Genomic DNA, 17,998 nt, shown 5'->3' on the forward strand with positions numbered 1-17,998 from the left:
GTCAACTGCTAATCTACTTTCTGTGTCTACAGATTTGCCTTTAACATTTCACATAAATGGAATCATACCATATGTGGCCTCTCATCTGGCTTCTTTCACTTACCATAATGTTTTCAAGATTCAACAGATTTTGATTCAACAAAGGAACCATCATGGATCAAATCATACACCTGGGACATAGAATGCAGGCTTGTTCCTATTTATTCATCCCCCTTTAAAAAATTGCTAATTGTTCACTTACCTGATGGTACATTTCATATTGAACTCTCACAGTTAATTTCATGGATATACTAGGAAGCTGTGCTACTCTGAATCAATTTGTGAGAGCATGACTGAGGTTTATCTTTGGCTGCAACAATGAACTGAAGATAAAGGAAGGAACCCCTTCAACACTTTCCAAGTCAAAATTATTTTTTTCATGCTTTATAAGAAATTCTGGGGGACGTCCCTGGTGGTGCAGTGGTTAAGAATCTGCCTGCCAATGCAGGGGACACGGGTTCGAGCCCTGGTCCGGGAAAATCCCACATGCCGCGGAGCAACTAAGCCCGTGCACCACAACTACTGAGCCTGCGCTCTGGAGCCCTCAAGCCACAACTACTGAGCCCACGAGCCACAACTCCTGAAGCCCGCGCGCCTAGAGCCCGTGCTCTGCAACAAGAGAAGCCACCACAATGAGAAGCCTACGCACCGCCAACGAAGAGTAGCCCCCGCTCACCACAACTAGAGAAAGCCCGCGCACAGCAACGAAGACCCAACACAGCCAAAAATAAAATAAATTGTAAAAAAAATAAATGAAATTCTGGAATTTTGAGTTCATTCAATGAAAGATTCAAAAAATTTACTGAGATTGGACAAAACTGGCTTGGAGGCACCCCTATAGCTGACTTCTACGTAGAAGTGTGGGGACTTCCATTCAGCTGAAGACACACAGAGATGCAAGGGAGACATGAAGACCCATGTATAGACAGGCAGAGACTGGAGTTTCGTGTCTACAGACCAAGGCACTCCAAGGAGAAAGAAGCATGGAAGATTCTCACTCAGAGCCTCCAGGGAAAAACAAGGTTGCCAACACCGATTCTGAATTTCTGGCCCCAAAGCTGAGAGATTAAATTTGTTCTAAGTCACGAAGTTTGTGGAAATTTGTTACGGCAGTCATAGGAAACTAATACATTAAGACCTCCTGATTCTGAAGCTGCCTGGCCTAAGTTGGTGCTTAATAAAAACTTGTGTAGCACAGTCTGTTCATAGCAGACTCCTTAAGAAGGACTTGGATCTCTCCTTATTTTGTGGGAAACAGAAATTGACTGACCTTGAACTTTTTCCTTTCTGATTTGCTTCCCTAACTAAAATTTAGTAGCTTGGATTAGGTAGAGGATCCAAGTTTCTTTTAGATATTCTGGAATTAGAGTAAATGCAATCTATGCTCCTCCTCACTGATATCAAAACTGGGGCATTCTGAGCCTGAATCGCCATGGATTGAGATACATTTTTTTCTTGGCAAGGCTGGCTTTGTTTTGGGTAATGGAGTCAAGGTTATTGTTCTCTGATTTAGCTGAAGTCCAGAATGAACATATCCAAAAGCAGAAGTGGAGAAAAAGAACCAACTAAAACATGTGGACACCATATTGCTTACACTGACTACAGAAATGTCTGTTATTACTAGGATTACGCTGGCACTGTCAGAAGCCTACTTGGCACGTTTGGAGAACTCTTCTTTATTAAAAGATAATAACTACCAAGAAGGCTGGATAATATAACCTCATTCTCATCTAAACCTGAAAGTACTGTGGTAGTGGGAAGAGGGAGGCTTTAGAATCTCTTAAGTTTACTATTAAGGGAGGGCTGTGGGGAAGGGATTCTAACACTGAAAGGGAGGCTAAGAAGGCAGCTGGTGAACACCTTTACCGTATACCTGGTTGGGTACTGGCAGAGTGCTGGGTGTGGGCTGTAGGTCCTTCTATTAACCAGCCGCTATACTTTGTTTCCATGTGTAGACCAAGAACCATAGGTTTGAAGGGAATGTGGGTTCCTTCCTCCTAATTCTCTCCCTCTTTGTAGTGAGAAAACATCTATACTGATTCTGCAGCACATTTCCAAAAGATAAGATGACATTCAGTATCCCTGGCTGTCACTATGTTCATTTTATTTTTCTTCAATCTTTCTTATTCCTACATCTCCTGCCAGTTTGGGAGGCAAGAGATAGCCACACGAAAAAGGTTAAGAGCATGTGCACTGTATGTAAAGCAATCTCAGCTGGGATCCACCCCACCCTCTCCGTGTGGGTTGAAAGTTTCTTACTCTCTTCAGAATGCCCAATTTTCTGATTGGCAAGTTAATCTTTCAAATAGGTATGAATCCTGAAGGTGCTATAAGCAAATGTTTGATTTGGGAATTTACTGACAAGCAAGCAACTTTGTTCTTGAATTTAGCCAGGGAAGCTATATATGATGTTCACAGAACTAAGTCTGATTTTTACGTATTTATGTACTGAATATATAGCAACGAGTTACATTCAACTCTACAAAGAGTAAAATATTTCTAATCATACTGTAGTTTATTAAGGTATGCAATGAAAACATTAAGAAGCCTTGGGATATCAAGAGTAACCTTCAATTATTTGGAAACCAGATAACCTGGCATCTAGACCTGTCCAACATGGTAGCCACCATCCACATGTGGCTATTTCAGCATTTGAAATGCTGTGAAATTGAGATGTATTGTAAATGTAATTTATACACTGGATTCAAAGACTTGGTACAAGAAAATACAAATTATTTCAATAATCTTTTATACTGACTACGTATTGAAGTATTTTGGGTATGCTAGGTTGAATGTATTTTTTAAAAACTTGTTTCTTTTTATTTTTTGACATAGCCACTAAAATTTTAAAAATTACATGTGGCTAATTACACTTCTATTGGACACCCTTGTCTATACAGTTCATTAGTCTGAAGCACACAAGAGACCTGAAACACTTGATAGTGATCTGACCACAAACATTTAAAAGAATTTTATCCTGTGGTGCAAATCAGATCTTGTGATCCAGTAAAAGTTAACTGTAGCCAGTGATGTTTAATTGGCACATTTGAGGATTAGTATTATCAAAATGTAGTTAGAATAAGACTAAAAAGACTTGTAAAGGGGGGAAATAAACTGGCAAAGATGAAGTCCTGATGAATAGTTTAAGGACCTCTATTTATTGTTAACAGAAAATTTGTGGAGGCCAGTGGCTTTCTAGAAGAGCTCTCTTCCAGACAGTGGCTCAGGATCCAGGGATACCATCAACATGGCAGAGGAAAAGAGAGCTAGCTTTTATTTTTTTTAATTTTTTGCCGTACACGGGCCTCTCACTGTTGTGGCCTCTCCCGTTGTGGAGCACAGGCTCCGGACGCGTAGGCCCAGCGGCCATGGCTCACGGGCCCAGCCGCTCTGCGGCACGTGGGATCCTCCCGGACCGGGGCACGAACCCACGTCCCCTGCATTGGCAGGAGGACTCTCAACCACTGCACCACCAGGGAAACCCAGAGCTAGCTTTTAAATGCTCCCCCATGGCCTAAGCTTACAGTCCTTTGGTCAAACCCAGCTGCACGGGCCTTGCTACCTTATTGTAGGAAGGGGGATGGGAGAGAGTGCATAGGTACTGACTGAGCAGTAAATGCTTCTGCAGTAAGACAATACAAGTTTTGAGTCATTCAAAGTCCAACACAAACACTCACTCTTTGAAGTATGCTGGAAAAAAGAGGGAAACAATCAGGACTTAGTCCCTTTTTTGAATGCTTCTGTCAAGGGAGTACTGGAGCCAGTCTGAGGGTATCACCTTAGGCCAAAGGACTGCTTCCTGAAAGAGTGAGAATTGGGATCTATTAGCCTCATTTTTTTTTTTTTTTTTTTGTATTTTACTTCTACTTTCAGCATATATATAGACTGCTTTACTTTCTTCCTTTTTTAGTCAAAGGAAAGCAATTACACAAACATGTATGGAAAATGATATGCAGAGGCTCCTCTTTCCATATTATATTGAGAAGTCAGACATAAGCTACTGTAGCTAATGTGAACAAATCTGCCCAATTATTTATTTAGTTTCCATAGTTTATTTTTAACATCTTTACTGGAGTATAATTGCTTTATAATGTTTAGTTTCTGCTTTATAACAAAGTGAATCAGCTATACATATACATATATCCCTGTATCTCCTCCCTCTTCCATCTCCCCCAATTATCTTTTGTACTCTTATTTCCTACATCTTATAGTTGACATACACAGAAAGAAATCTAGCTGCCCACTTATGTAACCTTGATATTCCATCAGCTTATACACCATGTGTGTGCCTACACTCAAGCTATCTTCTTGGCCTTTGTAAAGATATAAATAGGTACCATATGGGTTATAATGAAAGTTGCTTTTATGTTTCTAAGTTGTTTATACACACAGAAACAAAATTCTGAATTACTGCCTAAAGTTAAATCTGGCTGCTAGTAGCTCAAGAACTCTATCTTCCTGTGAGAATCCCCCTCTACACCCCTCCCTCCAAACATACACAACCCCTACCCTTCCCTAACACAGTAACACCAAACACAACCGAATGTTTTAAGTGTACATCATACATTTATTACCAACAACCCTCTCAACTCCAAAATTGGGCACAGGGATTAAAAATAAAAATTCATTGCACTACTTAGTAAAGCATTACTAGTAACTTTCATAAAAAATGTACAAACTTTGTTAAAAATTTATCAAGCCTTCAAATGATTTGGTTACAGATATTTATAATACGTACATTTAAAACTATATGTTAACTGATACAATGGAGTATGATTTGAGGAAATGACTCAGCAAATGATTCCAAAGATACACCCCTGTAAGCTTTCATAATCTGAAAGAAACAGCAAAATGAGGTAACCAAATGTACCAACAGGGGGAAAACAGCTTTCTAACAGGCCTAAGGATATCTGTGAAAAATATTCTCATAAGTGAGTTGGTAGATCTCTTTCAAAATGTTATAAGAGGCCCAAATATAAGAATCTTAACAAATAACATTTCAGAGAGTGTATAAAATCTAAATACGCTTTCACGTTTTCCAGATTTTGCTCAAAAAAATTCAGGACAGAAAATCCTAATGAGATCTTGATACCTGGAGGCCTTGTTTTTTGTTTTGTTCTGTTTTGGGAAGAGGGGGCTTAAAACAAACAAAGATGGTATTTCATGCATAGAAAAACAAAAAACACAGTAGAGTTAAGGTGGTAAAGCCAAAATTGTTTTAGGAGGAAAGAGGAAGAAGGCAACAAACCAACATCTGCCTGCTATCTGGTGCATCACCCAAGGTGTCAACAGCTGGGTATGAATCAACTGTTCTTTCTCTTCTGCTAGCCACAAAGTTGCTCACTGTGGCTAGTCTAAGCTGGTTCAGAACACATGCATGTATGCTCCTAATATGCACTAACCACTTAATAAGCAAGTCTGCACACATCCTTAAGAGCCCCATGCAAAGAAGACATTCCCAAAGACAGATCAGTCACGAGAGTGCAACAATTAATTCAGGATTTTACCAAAATAGACCCTGCTGCCTCCTAAATTGCCAACAACCTCTCAAAATTTTAATGGAAAAGGGGTATTAAGAATTCATCAGGAGGGAAGAAAGAGCTACTTTTCCTAGTCATTAGTACAATGTGCCTTGTTAATTAGGTATCTATATAAATTAGAAAAAGTGCTTTACTTGCATGCTTCAATAAAATGAATACTGAGTGTAGTAGTGTTATGTTAGATCTGTACAGATATAAATTTTTTGCAGCTATATAAAAGAGTCTATGTATAAGATGGGCTTTTGCCATTTTAAACATGATTTCTTAATTAAAAAAAATAAAGATTAAACTATACGTGATTTGTAATGTAGCTGATTATTATGCCAATAATTTTGGTCTTTAACACACTTTATTCATCAGGAACAGGTGGAGGATATTCTAATGATTTTAAAGTAATGTGCATTTTACCACTGTTTAGATGTATTTCTGATGCACTGACAAATACAGGGGCAAACAGAAGGTACACAAAATCCTACTTGTATGACTAGATAGAGGCAACAGTGTCTGGAAAAGGGCAAAATTGTGCTTCTGTGTGAATTGACTTTACTGAACTCTAAGCTGTGATGAGCTTATAGAGTCTTCAAGGGAAGGCAAGTAGCACGGCAGTAACAAGTAGTTAACACTGAGTAGAAAATGGACACAGAGCCAACTGAAAGCTGAGTGAGGCTGGCAGCAAGTAATTACAATCCCGACTGGAGTTATGCAGCTTGTGCTACTGAAAAACAGAGCAAGGACATCAACTGCAGGAAGAGGCAATGTTGAGCACACTAGAATGAGAGAGGAATCCAAACATTGCTGGAACAATGATTTTAAACAATCTGAATTATGCTCAATGAACCTATTAAAAAAACCCACACAGCTATGCATTATTTTCAGATCAACTAAATGAAGGTCAATTCCTGTTTTACAGCATTATTTTTTATACAAAAATCAAATCTTCATTTATACTGCAAGTATTCTGGACACTTATTAAATTAATCTTTTTCCCATTCAAACAAAAATTAAAAAGAAAAGCAATAAAGCATTAAAAGTACATCAGGTCTAAATAACTTGAGCTGTCACAGCACTTGATCCATCCTGGAAATGAGGATTTCGATGAGAAGCACATTTACTGAGGGGAAAAGAACTAGACAACTTTCAGAAGTGGAGCTTGGCAGAACAGAAATATAGTTTTCTTAAAACAATTTAGTTGCCTATGGGAGCTTGAACAAAGAACATATCAGAAGTCAAGCTGAGTTAACAGATCTTGTTCTGGTGGAAGTAGAGGAGGTGAGACTTCACGGGACCAGTGGTATTCTTAGAAATATATTACTCAAATATCTTCAGAATAGACACAAATCTAAACATTAAAAAAAAAAATCACAAGTACTTCCAGTAAGAAGCTTACTGGAAAGGTAAAGGAAAAACAAGACACTATCAACATTCAAATCATTGATTGAAATGCTAATATTGCTAATTGATGATGTATGATATTGCACCTTCTTTTTGGAAACAGCAAGTTGGAGATTTAAAAATTTCTTTTTCACAATAGAATGAAAATATCAGGTTCATGGAGTGAGAATCTGTTACACTTTTTTCCTTAAGTGACCCACTTGGGATCACCAACGAAGAGAAGGTGACAGCTGCCTGAAGCAAAGGAAGAAGGCTTTTCTCATTCCATTCATTGGGAGGGAAGGGGATGGAGTATTCAATGCTTATAATTGATGCACCCTTAGCAATCAGTGTGCAACAGCAAACACAAGGGAAAAAACCAGTGTACAGTACTAGTGCTGTTTAAATAACACACCAGATTATACATTGCAGCATAATTAAAACTACACACACATTCTTGGTACATGCTGGTATATAGGATCTCATACACACTTGAGCTACCATGCCCTCACACAGGTAGTTTCATACATTCTCTCTCACACACACACAGATACATTTATCACCAACAGTCATACGCTGCATTCATTTCCACTCACAGTTTCTGAAGGCTCTATATAAGGTAGATTGCTATATCATCTGGAGCTACCACTTTTTATAAAAGCACATGCTAAAAGATCACGTCCACTGTAATCTTGCAGCAACACTCGGAATGATCACACGAAAACCAGGGAATGTTAGTGCACACACAAAATTAAGCTAAAGAAAAAGTCTTTGGAGTTCCAATCACACGGTTAGTATAACAATCCCATAATTGTGAAGACTAATTGTAAGCTTTTATAGTTGATTAAGTCACACAGTGCAAAGAAAGGTCCATTGACCCTTTTCGTAAAGGGAGGGCTGGAAGCCACACAGATTAAGTTCAATGGATAGTCCATATATACATGTGATGAGGAACACCCAAATTAAATTTGTGCTCTTAGGTTGGTCATTCTGAATCCCGATGCACTTCTGAAGCATCAGCTCGGCAGATTGGGCAAGTACGATTTGCCTAAAACACAGAAGAGAAAACTTTGAATTTTGACTTACACAACAGTGAAACATATTAAAAACAATAGAACTATTTTTACTTCCCACATATTTTTTACATTCTTTGTTTCTTTAAGAAGGTACAAAGCAATCATTTAATCTTTTAAAATATACTCCACAAACCTCAAAAACAATAATAGCCTATGAATAATTTTTTAATAGGTCCATTTCAACATACAGACAAAACTACCCATCACCAGTTTAGACAAATTTAACAACTGGCTTAAAACTCCATCTCAACAAATGGCACTACCACTGGCTGTGCTAAAGTCAGAAACATAAGCAACACCTGCTCTCTTATGTTCCACGAAGCATTTTTCATCAAATACTCTCATTTCTACATTATGATAGCTCTCAAATCAAGTACTCTTCTTTTCATCCAACTTCTACTGTTTCTTCTCCATCTGGCCCAGACCTCCTTATTTCATCTCTCTCTCAGAAATTATCTCCTCTATTCCATTCTCCAAACTGTGGCCGTGATCTTTCTAAAACATATCCTCTCACATGTTTTCAGGATCAAGTCCAAACTCCCACACACTTCACAGTGACTTTGCAATATGCTGCCTCCTGGTTTTACCTCTGAACCCATCTCTTCTCTTGCCTCTCTCCCTCACACTCTAGCCACCAGCCACATGGAACCTGTGTGTTTTCTGGTCATTCTCTGTTCTCACATGTCAGGGCTATGCATACCTCATTTTTCTAAAAAGTCTAGACTCTTTGCCTTCAGGATTCAGTTTGGACTAAACTGGGTACCCTTAATCCGTGCTCACACAGAAGACTGATTCTATTTTATTTTAACTCATCTGTCTTCCTCACCAACTGTGAAGTTATCTAAGCCAGTATTATCATCTCTTACTCAGAATAATCTAAAACAAACAAACCACTAAGTTTACTAAGTTATTTTACTTCGTCACATTTTTATCCTACTATTATGAAAAATAGAAAATAAGAAGTATCTGAAATAATTTCACCCTGGCATACATACTATTAGAATTTGTGTCTTTGGACTCCCCCCCACCCATATACATCAGGGAGAAAATGGTCAGAATTATGTAAAAGCACTAGAGGTTTATTTCTCATGTAAATCTCTGACAAAGAACCTCCAGTGAAGTCCCCTCTAAACTCTTAGAAGAAAGTTAGGACATACTGATTATCAAGGACAGAGAACCCATTTTCAGATTTTGCTCAATCACTCCCACGCTGATGATTGTAGTTCATTTCTACTTGTTTTTTCTCTTAATTTGCAGAAATCATACTGAAAGCTGTGTTTCAGTTTTGTCTCCTTAATCACCCTCCGCCAAACCATGGACTTACTCTACATGAAACTATGATGCATGAGAAAGAAAATGTGATGTCATTCTCTTCAGATGCCATCATTTTACCTTAAGCCATTTGTCGACACACTTGGCATGGAACTCGTGGTTACAGGGTAAAACTCTAAGTAGCTGCCTTGACTCAAAATCACACATGCATACTACACACCTAAAATAAAGCAAAAAGATTGTTTAACCATAAAACCAAGTGGTTTCTATTTTGTTACAACTGTCGAAGCCTACAAAACCACTTACCATCTCACTTATCAAAATATTTAAATTTTAAAACAAAATAATTTATCAATACCTCAAAAAAAGCATGATATTAAGAAATTTAGTAGGAGTGCTTTGCTTTACTGAGTGAGATCATCAAGAAAATTTCTGGCTTAACATCCAAGACAACCTTAATACTGAAGATACTATTATATTCAACAAATGGGGTTGGAACAGCTGGATACCCATATGCAAAAGCATGAAGTTGGACCCCTACCTCACACAATATACGAAAATTAACTAAAAAATGAAAAGCTTAAATGTAAAAGCTAAAAACTATTGAACTTTTAAAAGGAAACACAGGAGTAAATCTTCATGACCTTGGAATAGGCAATGGTTTCTTAGAGATGGTATCAAAAGCACAAGAAACACCAACCAGAAAACGCAGATAAACTGAACTTCATCCATTAAAAAAAAAAAAAGTGCTTCTAAAGATGCCAATCTATAAAGTGAAAAGACAACTAACTCACAGAATGGAAGATATTTTTGAAAATCATAAATCTTATAAGGACTTATATGTAGAATATACAAATAACTTCTACAACTCAATAAAGACAACCCAATTAAAAAATGGACAAAGAATGTGAATACACATTTTTCTAAAGATATATAAATGGCCAATAAGTATAGTAAAAGAGTTCAACATCACAAGCCATCTGGGAAATGGAAATCAAAAGCTCAGTGAGATACCACTTCACTCCCACTAGGATGACTAGAATCAAAAGACAGACAATAACAAGTGATGGTGACTATGTGGAGAAACTGAAAACTTCTATACACTGCTGGTGGGAATGTAAAATGGTATAGCCAATTAGGAACGAAGTGATTCAGGAGGGGGCTGAGCCAGGGTTTAGAGGGTTGGGGAGGAATGGGGAGTGGTTACTAATAGATGAGGTTTCTACTGGGCATGATGAAAATGGTGTAAACTTGATTGTGATGATGCAAATCAAATTCAGAGTTGCAAAATTCTACGAATATACTAAAAACCACTGGATTATACACTTTAAATGTGAATTGTATCTAGCAGAGTTGCTATTAAAAAAGATACTATAATAAGGAGAACCTTCAGGTAAAACCCTCAAATTTTACAGGTATGAAACTTTTCAATCTAATATAATTCTAGTGTTTGAATTAAAAACCATAAGATTTCTAGGCCACCTAAAAATCCAGAAGAGCACTGTCCAACAGAACTTCCTCAGGTGATAGAAATGTTCTACATCTACATCTTCTTATACAGCATCACTAGCTGGTGCAACTAAAAATTTTAACTTTTACTTTATTTAATTTAAATAGCCCCATGTGACTAGCAGCTATCTTACTGGACAGCACAGTCACTACTTATCTTTATCAAGTTATCTTTGACTTCCAAGCTTTTATTTCACAAAAGGTGGAAAAGGAAATTTAACAAAGAATGAGGTCAGAAAAATATACTTACAAAGTCTGTTCTGACTGGTGGTTGTTAGGATTGAACCTGTAAGAAGGAAGTTGTTCAATATCTGCTTTAGTCAGTCCTCGAGGCTTGGCCTCTCCCAGTCGCTCTGCTAGGTTTAACAGGGCCTACAGAGGGAAAAAGAGATATAGCTGCATTTTTCTTTAAATTTTATATTACAATGTATATATATTTAAACTACTTTTATTATGGAAAAATTTTAAATACATACAGCAATAGAGAAATAGTATAAAGAAATTACTTCCATATGCCCATTTCCCAGGCTCAACAACTCACAGCTTATTTCATCTTTTACTGTCCACTCCTAAACCCCAGATTATTTTGAAAGAAAACTAAAACATGGTATTGGTGAAATAGTTGTTTGTTATCTTTAAGACAGTCTGTCAACCTCAGCATTCTGGACATTTGGGGCTTTATAAAATTTTGTGGGAGGTTATTCTGTGCACTGTAGGATGCTTAGCAGTAACCCTGGCCTCTACAAAAGTATCTCCAGATGTTGCTAAATAGCCTCTAATGGATAAAACTGTCCCCAGATTAAGAACTACCACCAATCTAAAAACTAAAACACCTTTTTATTTATATTTTTTTGCAGTATGCGGGCCTCTCACTGTTGTGGCCTCTCCCGTCGCGGAACACAGGCTCCGGATGCACAGGCTCAGCGGCCGTGGCTCACGGGCCTAACCACTCTGTGGCATGTGGGATCTTCCCGGACCAGGGCACGAACCTGTGTCCCCTGCAACGGCAGGCAGACTCGCAACCACTGTGCCACCAGGGAAGCCCCTAAAACACTTTTCTTTTATTTTTTGAAGTATCACTTATAAATTCATGGATTTTAACACAGTTGATATGTTTCAACACATTGCAGCTATTATGCTTGATTTCACACTAGTACCTCCTTTCTCCCAGTTTTCAAGGGCTCTAATTGCTCATTTGCTTTATCCTACAATCAGGCAGCCATGTGCATGCTGCTTCCCCTCTTTTTTATTTTTTTAAGGATGCCACAGGGTTAAGAGAATAGGTAACAAAGAAATAATGATGGACAATGAGAGGAATAAATTTAATTTCCCATAATATCAATAACCAATGCTGTGATAACTGTGTGTTTTAACATGATGCTGCTGCAACACTGCTTTTGGTACAGTGTTATTTGGAGAATTATGTCATCTAAATAAATTGCTCCCCCTTCCCCATGCATGCCCCTAAGTCCTTCTAAATGCTAGTAGATGGTAATTTGTTAAATTTAATTGATGCTGATTACAATTAGCTATAAAGTTTACGATAGAGGTGATATATCTTTTACACCTATATTTTATATTCTATAGGATACTTAGGTCAAGTAATATAATTTATGACCATTATTTTTAGCCCTTATTGGATGGAGAATGTAATGACAATTGAGCCCTCAACAAACCTACATGATCTGAAAGCAAGACAACTGAAGGCAGGACATGATTAGTATGTATTGTTTTATAAGACCTATGAGAGCAAAAAGGAGGGAGAGACTCACATAACCTGGGAATGGGCTAGAAATGCCTTTCAGAGAGGTAGCAGGTTTTTAACTGGTTCTTGAAAGATGGCCATGTGCAGGAAGGGGGAAAAGTTCTTAAGCAGAAGAATCAAAGGGAATAAAGGCACTGAAGCAAGGATGTATAGGGCAGACTCAAAAAATGGTGAGACTCTGGACTAGGGTGTGTTATAAGGGTGTATACTATGAGACAAAACCAGAAAAACAAACAAGACTATTGACTGGATTAAAGTATGACTGTGCAGAAGACTAACCATAGTCAACCCAAAATACAATTTAGAAAGGGACTCCTGGGACTTCCCTGGCAGCCCAGTGGTCAAGACTCTGCGCTTCCACTGCAGGGGTGCAGGTTTGATACCTCGTCAGGGAACTAAGATCCTGTTGCCACATGGCGGGGCCAAAAGATAAAAATAAAAATTAAAATTAAAAAAAAAAAGAAAAAGAAAAAAGAAAGGGACTCCAATGCCAAACACAAAATATTTTTATTATACTAGGATGGTATCACTGTTTTTTTCACTGATATGTATATGATTTGTTTAACAAAGAGCTGTCCTCTTCAGCAACATGACTTATGACTTAATTTTAATACAGAATGCCTAAAGAATGACCAACTCCTTTTCTTACTACTCTGTACAAAACTAGCATAAACAGTGTAGAAACAGGAAATTATTATAGCCCCTTTCTCAAGAAATCTGAGAATGCAATCCAAAGGACACTGCAGTGTGACTGTATATGGAAAAAGTAACACAATGGCATTTTAAAAATTACAAAAGAATATAGATAGCATTTGGCCTGATCTCTTCCACATGCATTAAGAAAAAAAAAAAAGGTGCTGTAAGACTGTGTTTGCATTATGTGTGTCTTTCCTCCCTGTTCCCAGGTTCAAATCACCTAAAAAAATGAACAACAAAAAAACCCCTGTTCCAGTATTCATACTGCATATATAGAGATTCATAAATATAGTGAGGCTGGGGTAAGGCAGTACCAAAACAAAGTCAGAGTCACTCACATTCACCATTTCCAAATCCAAATGTGCCTTCCAACCCTGTCTGTCCTATTCCTAACCTCAAATAATATAACAATGTCAACACCGTCTATTTGCCCCATCATCTTTGAGTTTGCCTTCTGCACAAGCTATTGTAGTCCTTTTGCAAAGCATCTTCTCTTGCAACCTTCCCACTCACAACCCTGACACTACCACAAACCATTCAGTGATGAAATCCTGTTGATTCTAGTGTTAAAATGTCTTTCAAGATATACTCTTTTCTATTTGCAGTTCCCATAGTTCAGAACTTGCATGGTTTCAGAACATCCACTCATAATTCACCATTTTCTCGTTTACATTCTTTCACAGGAATTGTAAGTAATTCTAATAGAGCACCAAAGTCTATCTTGTTATCATAACTGTGTGGTACATGCTGAAATATCTTTAAGGATGAACAGTATTTTTGACACATTTGTATCTTGAAATATACAATGGATTTACCTAATAAATGTTCAATTAGATCAATGAGTTGAGTAGCACAATATTTTTATGCATACAAAATTCCCCAAATTAATTCACATTTCACCTACTAACCTCGTAATTTTCTACTTCTCCATCTTCCACATCCAATTCAAAACTGAAAGTTGGGCCCACTGCAGGTGGCACTGGAAGCATTGATCTGCAATGAAAATAAGCAACACAAGCATTGATAATGCATTAATACATTATTTCAATGAACAGAATGAGAAGAACAAGGCCAGTGCTAAATGGATAAAGAATGGTCAGTGTTGATCAGTGCCAAACTTTTAAAGAAACTGACTTCACTAGTAATAAACAAAAACTGACATTAAAAAAAATACCATTCACAACAGCATAAAAAACCATGAAACATTATGGATGAATTTAACTAAACATGTGCAAGACCTGTATAATATAAACTGTAAAAATACTGCTAGGATAAATTTTAAAAGATGAATAGAGAAATATACCATATAAGTAGGCCAGAAGACTCAATACTGTTAAAGATGTCAATTCTCTTCCAAAACTCACCTACAGATTTCATGTAATCCCTACCAAAATCCCAGCTTTTTTAAAGTAGAAACTGATTGCTGATTTTAAAATGTATATGGACAGGCAAAAGACTTTAAATAAAATCAGTTTAAGAACGAAGTTGGGAGATTTATACCATCTAATTTTAAGACTTACAATAAAGGTACAATTATCAAAATAGTATGATATAGGCACATGGCCCTCCGGTATAAAGACAACATTCCCCAGCCTTCCTAGAAGGTAGTTACAGACATGAGACTAAATTCTGGCCAATGGGACGTACGCAGGAGTCATACATGCAACTTCTAGGAAGTATCCTTGAGAGGATGCAGGTAGGCAGAGAGATCCATCTTCATTTTTGCTAGCTGGAATGTAGATGTAATGGCTAGAGTCTGAGGAGTCATCTTATATCATGCAGAGGAAGCCATAAAATTTTGAAGATAGCAGAACCATTCCTCAGGGTTATGGAGCTAACAAACCAAGTTTGAACTGCCTACTTCTAGACTTTATTACATGAGAAAGAAATAAAGAATTGTCATATTTAAGCCATGGGTGTTTCTGTTACAAACTTAATCCTAGAAGAGTATTTCTAAGGCACAAATACAACTTCTTTCTCCCTCTTCCTCTGAGAGAAGTAGCAGCATCAAATGCTAGATAACCAAAAGAAGGTGGCAAGTGATGCCAGCTGTAAAAGAGGCAAAAAATTTAAACTCTATCTTTTGATTTGTTAAACCTATCTTCTGGCTAACAAATTTCTCCCCCACCCCCCGCCAACTTCTACCTTGTCCTTGCTCTTTCTTTCACCCTTAAATGGTCCCCCCCACTCCAACCTCTTAACATTAAATAAAAACAAATATCTAACACACTCTAAATTAAATATATACCACACAGAAATGTTCATAAAGGAAAGAGAATCTCAAGAATGTCAAAATTCAGAACTCATTAAAATAAGAAAGACAGAACTTACAACACATATGGCAGTAAGCTGGGATGATAAGGGGGAGGTGGTATAGGTTGCTGGGATCGATATCTACTACGTCCTGTGAGCCTCCGAGGCATAAATGGAGGATAAGACTGTAGGGAAAAAAATGGTAAAACAATTTAAGATCATTCTATGTTCACAACGTTTTAAGCTGTCGAATAAAGTCTCTTCTTTTTTAAAAACCTAGGAAGTTGTTTACTGTTCAAGTGGTATTTAATATTTCTTAAATGTTAACATAGATGTGACAGCTTGTTTAAAACATACACTTAGGTGTACTTCTAAATATAATTTTCCAACTGACTGCAAGAATACATTTAAAATTCTAAACATGTAGAGTTACACCGAAGCAGAACTCGAGGGGCTTCCCTGGTTGTCCAGTGGTCAAGACTCCGTGCTCCCAATGCAGGGGGCCCGGGTTCCATCCCTTGTCAGGGAACTAGATCCCACATGCCACAACTAAAGATCCCACATGCTGCAACTAAGACCTGGCACAGCCAAATAAATAAATAAATATTTAAAAAGAAAAAAAAAAGAAACAGAACTCAAAACAAGTAATCAAGTAATAAATTAATAACAATGAATGAAAACTTACTACTCCAAAGGAAACCTCCTGATGCAAAGGATCATGTGTTAAGAACTGCAAAGGAGCTGATGGAGGCAATGTTGGGGGATGAGCCGATGGCGGGTAAGTAAAACCTCCTACAGGAAGATGTTCTCCTAAGAGTTCCACTTCATTTTCTATCCTTTGCAGAGGCTGAGGGGTTGGAAAAAGCAAACTAATATACTTCCAATATTTAGACAGATTGTGCTTTTTATCAACAAAAATCAAAAACCCCAATCTTTAAGGTCATGCATTTCTTGATGTTTACATCAATCTAAATTCATACATGTGGACATACAGCCTATAGTAAAATCTTACTGCCTTTAACTGAATTTCAGTAAGAAAATCTCTCAAACATGTTATTAAACATTTCCACTACCCACTAAAGGATACATTTCTTTCACTATTTGAATGTTCTCTAAAAAATGATAGAAGACAAAAAGTCATGTAGTAAGCCAATTATATGAAAGTTAAAATTACTTTAGTCATGGCACACTGACCTACATCAAATTTTCAGACACAACCTTTAACAGATGAAATCAAACACAGCACATATTGTAAATGAGAACTAAATAAGGCTAAATGGAATACAACACAGCAGGCTGTATGCTATAGTAGAAAGCTTACAGGCTTTGGCATTAGACAAACTCTTGGTGCTGCAACTAATGAGCCATGTGACTTTTATATAAATTACTTATAATCTGAACCTCAATACTGTCATCTATAGAACTGGTATGTTCACAACCTACTTCAAAAGTGTGTTGTGAACACTGAGACAATGCTCAAAAAGCACACAGTGCTATGCAAAGCACATTTGCTATAGATTTGCTTATTCTGGACATTTCATATATATGGAATCACATAGTATGTGGCCCTTGTATCTGGCTCCTTTCACTTAGCATAATGTTTTCAAGGTTCATCCATCTTGTGTTTGTGTAGTTTGTGTATCAGTACTTCATTCCTTTTTATAGTTGAATAATAATCAACTGGATAGATATGCCACTCCATTCATCAGTTAATGGACTTTTGGACTGTTTCCACTTTTTGGCTATTAGGACATTTTGGGCATAATGTTTTCATTTTGATTCTCTTGGGAACATATATTCTTAAATGTTAGTCTAACTTCTTTCCACAGTTAGAAAATGGCAACACAGTATTCAAATACAAATAACTGCTAACACTTCACTTTGGAAGCTTATGTATGCTTGATTGAGGAAGGCTTATTATGTATGCTTGTATGATGGCTAAATTTAGTTTTAATCTTGAATTCCCAGGTACAGGAAAAGCTTCCTACGGAACATCCTGGCATGAATCCTGTCCTGATTCTAATAAAAGATTTTTTGGTAGGAGTAACTTTAACTTTTCAGATTAGCCAGGTAACCTCACCTCTCACCTCTGCCTGAGACCAAGCATGGTGCATAAATCCTAAGTAAAGGATGGTCAGGCTCTGCTAGAGTAACCATCAAGCTCCTTTCACAGGACCAACCATTTCCACTCTAGTTCCACTCTAACCATTTCTATATGTTCTTTCCCCTATTCTCCCTTAATGCCTGATGGTTCAAGATGTTCAACTTGGCCTGTCCAAAAACAATGGGGTCTTCTTCCTGTGTCCTTCCTTCCACTGATACAGTGCTTACCTCTTCCAGCCCCGTGAAATAATATGCCTCTCAGCTATATTCCAGCCTCAGGACGGAGTTTTAATTATATTAAATAGACTATCTCTCATCTACTTTTCATCAAAACACAGTAGAAAACCAGCCTTTGGAAAAAACAACTGAGGTTC

General features: G+C 37.4%; 1 protein-coding gene across 5 annotated transcripts in view; it reads right to left on the bottom strand.

Moving 5' to 3' along the window:
- Window positions 1-4,585: 4,585 nt before the first annotated feature.
- The window catches only part of RNF38 (ring finger protein 38), a 123,568-nt gene continuing 110,155 nt past the window's right edge, over window positions 4,586-17,998 (bottom strand). For all 5 annotated transcript variants that reach the window (XM_059072181.2, XM_059072177.2, XM_059072182.2 and 2 more), the window contains 6 exons: window positions 16,207-16,368; window positions 15,600-15,706; window positions 14,177-14,261; window positions 11,058-11,179; window positions 9,419-9,518; window positions 4,586-7,998 (listed from right to left, as the gene is read on the bottom strand). In XM_059072181.2, the coding sequence (XP_058928164.1) occupies window positions 7,936-7,998; window positions 9,419-9,518; window positions 11,058-11,179; window positions 14,177-14,261; window positions 15,600-15,706; window positions 16,207-16,368 (639 nt within the window). In that variant the 3' untranslated portion in view covers window positions 4,586-7,935. The remainder of the gene's footprint in view (window positions 7,999-9,418; window positions 9,519-11,057; window positions 11,180-14,176; window positions 14,262-15,599; window positions 15,707-16,206; window positions 16,369-17,998) is intronic.

The sequence above is a fragment of the Kogia breviceps genome, chromosome 8 (assembly GCF_026419965.1).
Source record: "Kogia breviceps isolate mKogBre1 chromosome 8, mKogBre1 haplotype 1, whole genome shotgun sequence".
Taxonomy (NCBI): Eukaryota; Metazoa; Chordata; class Mammalia; order Artiodactyla; family Physeteridae; genus Kogia; species Kogia breviceps.